Below are 5,372 nucleotides of genomic sequence, written 5' to 3' on the forward strand. Positions count from 1 at the left end.
TTCTGAGCTAGACAGCCGTGCTGGACTAGCGAGTGTGCAGAGCAGGGATCAAGGAAGAGTTATAACTACGTGCCCTGGCAGCTGGGACTCAGCAAGGACAGAGGGCAGGCTGGCCAGAGCCCCAGCGTGAGCTCGGAGGCAGCCCGCAGAGATGAGAGGACTATCTTGGGGCCATGTCCTCCTTTCAGTCCTAACGAGCAGTGCCAGAAGGCAGTAGTGAATGCAGGCCTAGAAAGCTGGGTTTTAATCACAGCTCTGCTCCTAACTTGCCACAGTACTTGGGACAAGTCACTCTTCCTGTCTGGTCTTGGTGCTGAGATAATCTTTAAAAATCACATTCACTCACATACTTTTGAAATTTTGCACTAGAGGGTGAAGTTGAAACCCACCTGGATTACTTGCTATTACCTCAAACCCTGCAGTACTCATCAGGAATCCCCCAGATCAGCGTTCTCTACCCACCCAGACTTGATCTTGAAACTAGCACTGACTCTGCTCTCTCCCTGGCCTCCCACGCTCATCAGCCACTGAGCCCCATCGCACCCCTTCCCAAAGACAGACCCTGAGGACCCTCCACCAGAACCAGCTGAGGTGCTTGATGAAACACAGATTCCAGGGCCCACGCCAGGCCCAGACAGGTGTTTAACAAGCACCTGCTAATTTTCTAGCTTGAGAGCTATTGCCCAGTGGACTTGACCTCTGGGCCCTATCACAGCCAGCCTTCACCTTCCATAATCCCCACACAGTCCAGATCTTAGCAACAGCATTTCCTCTGGTTCTCTGCCTTTGGTCTTCTCCCGTAATCTACCCTATACTTGACTGCCAGACTTGTCTTTTTTTTTTTTTTTTTTTTTTTAGAGACAGGGTCTATGTTGACCAGGCTGGTCTTGAACTCCATGGCTCAAGTGATCCTCCTGCCTGAGCCTCCCAAAGTGCTGGCTGGGATTACAGGTGTGAGCCACCACACCCAACCCCAGACTTGTCTTTTTAATAATGAAAATAACAACAGCTATGTTTATTGAATGCTTACCAAATATGCCAGGCACTGTGCTGGTACTTTATATGTAATTGTATGTATGTATATGAATATGTACGTGTATGAATATCAATATGTATATGAACTTTATATGTAATTTCATTTAATTCTTACAATAACTCTGTGAGGCATCAGCCATTATCCCCATTTCAATGATGAGAAAACTGAGGCTTAGAAAAGTCAAGTAAATTGCCCAAAATCACATAAATGGCAGAGTCAGGACTGAACCCAAGGGTTTTTTGACCTAAAGCCCATTCAGGCAAGGGCAACCCACCCCGTGCAGTGACGTCTTCTGTCTCGGACATCCTCAGTGGCTGCCCTGCATTTATCATACTCAGGGCTCATCACAGGCTAGCCCTGGGCTCCTTCCACCACAGGAACAAAGGTCCAGACAAACTTTACAAGGTTTTTGGAAATAGACAATAGGCATTTCTCTTCACTGCTGCTCTTACTACCCTACTTGGAATGTCTTCTCGACTCCTTCGAGGGCAGCTCAAACCGAGGTCAAGCCTTCCTGACCACTCTACGATCCAAACTTCTCCCGCCCCGAACCTCGGCACTGTAGATTGAATCGCTGGTACTTCTTACATGCCACCCACGAGTGCCTCTTTCAAAGATAATGTCCTCCTCCCAACTAGACTGCAAATTCCTACAGAAAGAGGCCATGGTGTATACATCTTCATGTTCCCAGACATAGCACAGCGCCTAGTATTCAGTAGCACTTATAATAATTATTGGGATCATATCAGATTTTATAGAAGTTTCTGTTGTTTCTTGTTCCCAAAAGGGATAGGCAGTGCCTCGCATAGCTATTTCTCAGAACCCCTCATCGCCGGCCCACACAGCACGTGGGCATTGACACTCATCTCGAGGCACCTTCCAGGGAGAGCTCCGCCTCAGCTCCCCCACCCTAACTGAGCAGCAGAAATATCTCAAGGTTCAAGACGGCATTAAGGAGACTTCTGGCAGCTGGTGCACTAACAGGAGTAAGAGCACCAGGGGTGCCATGGGGTGCAGGCCTCGCCTCTCATGCAGAGGTCCCCAAGGGCGGCTGAGGCCCCCACTGCCAAAGAAGAGTGCCAGGCTGTGTGGCGTCAGTGTGGCTGACTACGGCAATAGTCAGAAAGGACTCAGTGCACCAGGGAGCCTCCCTCGTGCTGCACTCACCTGAACACATCATTCCAATACTCCTTCACGTAGGACACCTGACGGAAAGGGATGTCTAAGATCTGGCAAACTTTGTAAGCATCTTCGCAGTCTCTGTCAGCAGCGCAAACTCCATGTTCATCCAGTGAGTCCCAGTTCTTCATAAATACCCCTGTCACTTGGTAACCTGGACAGGGAATTAAAGAGAATACCACATGTCACCCGTGGGTTAAAAAGGCAGTGATTTCTGAGCTCTGAGCAGTTCCCAAAGTGCCATACTCCTATGCCTCTGTGCCTGGCTAGCGTGGCAGGCCCTGCTCTGCCCGTGGCCTTCAGGGCTCCAGGCTGCTTGTTGGTTTAAGCCACCCAGGTGCTCCTTCCCCGAACCTCTGCTGTGCTTTGTAAAGGCTTCATCATCACAACACATTATTGCACTGAAACTGCCTGAGTCCTCAAGATGACCAGATGGCATTTTTTCATCTTTGTCTCTCCACCTATGAATCAGCACAACGCCCAGCACATAGGAGGGGATAGCTAACATGTGGTGAATGAAAGAATAGCCGAAACTCAACAAAATTTTTCAAAGCTAACAAAAGCCACCATTCACTTATTAGAGAAGGGAACCCATTTCAAGTTATTTCCAGTTATCATCTAAGACTTAGATTCTAAGTCATCAGATATACAATTAAAATTTTGAATATTTTATAGTAAGGGCTATACCACCTATATATTTTATGACTTATTTTTCCCCTTTTCTATCATGACAACGTAAGCAATCAAATATTGGAGAGACCAACTTTACCCCTACACCACTCAGCTAGCAAACTACACAGGTGCCCACCCTGTATGAGAAATCCAGCTCCTCTGGGCAGCTGCATGTAGTGAAAGAGAGCATCTGACTGTTAAAGGCGACTTAACACAGTACCCCAAAGAACAGGGATTTGATGACAAAGCTTTGCCAAGACTAAATACCCACACAGAAGACCAACCCATCCCAGCTGGTGATCAGCACCCTCCTCATGAACCACCTGACTCCGCTTCCACTACAGACCTCACCACACTGGGCTGCAATTGTTCCCATCTGTCTCCTCTGCAACTCATTGAAGCTGGGAGCTCCTCAAGGGCAGGAACTGTGTCTAACTCAACCCTGAGTCCCCAGCACCTAGCACAGTGCCCAGCACATAATGGGAGCTAAAAGGAGCTTGTAGAATGAACAAACAACCCTACACACACAGCTTTAAAAATCAACTCTTCCTATAGCCTCATCTGCCTGGTAATTTTTCTTACGAAGATGTGTGACCCCCTTACATGGGGTCAACCACCCTAGGATGAACGAACTTTCCAGGAGGAAAGTGCATGACAGAACACGTGCCTCCAGCAAGACCGGGAAAGCCCTCAATGCCACCAGAGGACCACGCCTTTTCTCTGCTGTGTCCGTCAACCTCCTCCAGGGGCAGGGAAATTCAAGGAGGGCTGGAATGTGAGTTGTACAGTCAGGAGGGAGTTTACCTGCTTGAAGTAGTAAAATGATATATCTGGTCTCCCCACAACCGGTCTTCTGCATCTCCCAAAACACCTAGTCATGACTGTCAGAAACCTTCAAGGGCTCTGAATTGTCTACCCAACACAGACTAAAGTCCCTAACATGACATCTTCCATACCCAGGGCTCAACCGTCCCCACCCTCCTCGCCTTCTGCCTGCATCTGGCCAGACCCAGCCAACACCTTCATGCCTCTGCCTCTCCTCACACCTCTAGTTCTTTGATGAGTGAAATCCCACTCTTCCTCCAAGTCTCAGCTCCAACACCTCCACCTCTACGATGCTTTCCTTGATTCTCCCTTCCTCACAATTGTGTGTGCTTACAGTTTACCTATCCTCCTCTTTGGCACTTATTATACCTCTCGTAATAGGTATGGTTATTGATAATATATAGTGGGTATATAATAACACCCACCACTATCTTCTCAGTACCTCATATGCGCTGGGCACTGGGTAAACCCTTCAATACGTACGTCATTGAAGCCTTCCAGGCACCCCGTGAAGTAGGTGTTACCCCCATTTTACAGAGGAGGAGGGCTTAATTAACTTGCCGCAGGTCAGGAACCCCGCAGGCACCTCTGCATTCCAAGTGTCTGCACCAAGGCGGCTCACAGCAGAGGCTCTACAGACGCTACTGTGTGAATGAAGCCTCCAAGGAGAAGGCGGCGCACAGACGCGGAATTTAGACGGGTAGTTCATCTCCGCTGCAGACCCTAAGAATCCTAAGCACCTGTGGGGCTCCGCTTGGATGCCAGAAAGAAATGCCAGTGCTTTGAGGGAAGTTTGTCATCCAAAGAACGGAGAACACAGGAGTGATTTAGCAAGCAGACACCCGCTCGGTATCGCTCAGTCGCATGAGTTGAAGGACAAGCACCCACCGAGCGGCCACGGTGTCTGCAGGGGTCAGGCCTCAGGGGCCGAGGATCCAGCTGCCCTCACCACCGTGTGGCCTCACAGGTCAGTGTGGACGCCGCCAGCATCACCGCGGGCGCAGGGCGCAGACCCAGTGAGAAACCCTCCCCTCCAGGCCCTGAAAGCAGGAGGCTGACGATCCACTCTGAGTTCTAACTGGGGAGGGGGTCGCATCCGCGCACTTCTGACCGCACGGGTGGAGGGCGAGAGGCCGCAGAGCAGAAGGCAGAGGACGTGGGACCCCCGGCGGGCCCACCCGCAAACTGAGGCCAGAGAGGGAGGCGACCTGCCCAGGGCCACGCAGGAGGGGAGAGGCACTCAGAGGAAGAGCCGCTCGGGGCTGGCGGGGGCCTCGCCTCACCTCTCCGCCTCAGCAGCAGCGCGGCCACGGCGCTGTCCACTCCGCCGGACAGGGCGCACACGACGTGCCGAGCCGCCAGCATCCGCCCGCCTCGCCGGCTGCGTCGTTGTTGTTTGCGTCGTCGTCGCTTTCGTAGTCGTCGCCGCGGCCGTTTCCGCGCCGCGCCGGAAGTCAAGTTCCGCCCCCACCGCGGCGTCTGCGCTCGCGGCCCGGCCGGAAGCGTGCTCCGCGCGCCTGCGTTCCGCCCGGCCTTTGCCGGCCCCGCCTCCTGGCGCAGGTGTTCCCCGGCGCCGGGAGCCTGAACACGCTGCGCGGGGTGAGCCCCACCTGGCCGTGCCTCTCAGAGCCACTGCGGCTCCTCCGACCCCCGGCGGCGC

The 5,372-nt window shown here is 52.2% G+C and overlaps 1 protein-coding gene across 1 annotated transcript in view; it reads right to left on the bottom strand.

Moving 5' to 3' along the window:
* TRMU (tRNA 5-methylaminomethyl-2-thiouridylate methyltransferase) overlaps nucleotides 1–5,091 on the bottom strand; it is a 20,791-nt gene extending 15,700 nt beyond the window's left edge. Inside the window, exons 1-2 of the mRNA XM_012655598.1 lie at nucleotides 4,996–5,091; nucleotides 2,204–2,369 (exon numbers count right to left, since the gene is read on the bottom strand). Coding sequence (XP_012511052.1) covers nucleotides 2,204–2,369; nucleotides 4,996–5,077 — 248 coding nt within the window. The 5' untranslated portion in view covers nucleotides 5,078–5,091. The remainder of the gene's footprint in view (nucleotides 1–2,203; nucleotides 2,370–4,995) is intronic.
* Nucleotides 5,092–5,372: the final 281 nt, after the last annotated feature.

The sequence above is a fragment of the Propithecus coquereli genome, unplaced genomic scaffold (genome assembly GCF_000956105.1).
Source record: "Propithecus coquereli isolate 6110/MARCELLA unplaced genomic scaffold, Pcoq_1.0 Scaffold480, whole genome shotgun sequence".
Classification (NCBI taxonomy): domain Eukaryota; kingdom Metazoa; phylum Chordata; class Mammalia; order Primates; family Indriidae; genus Propithecus; species Propithecus coquereli.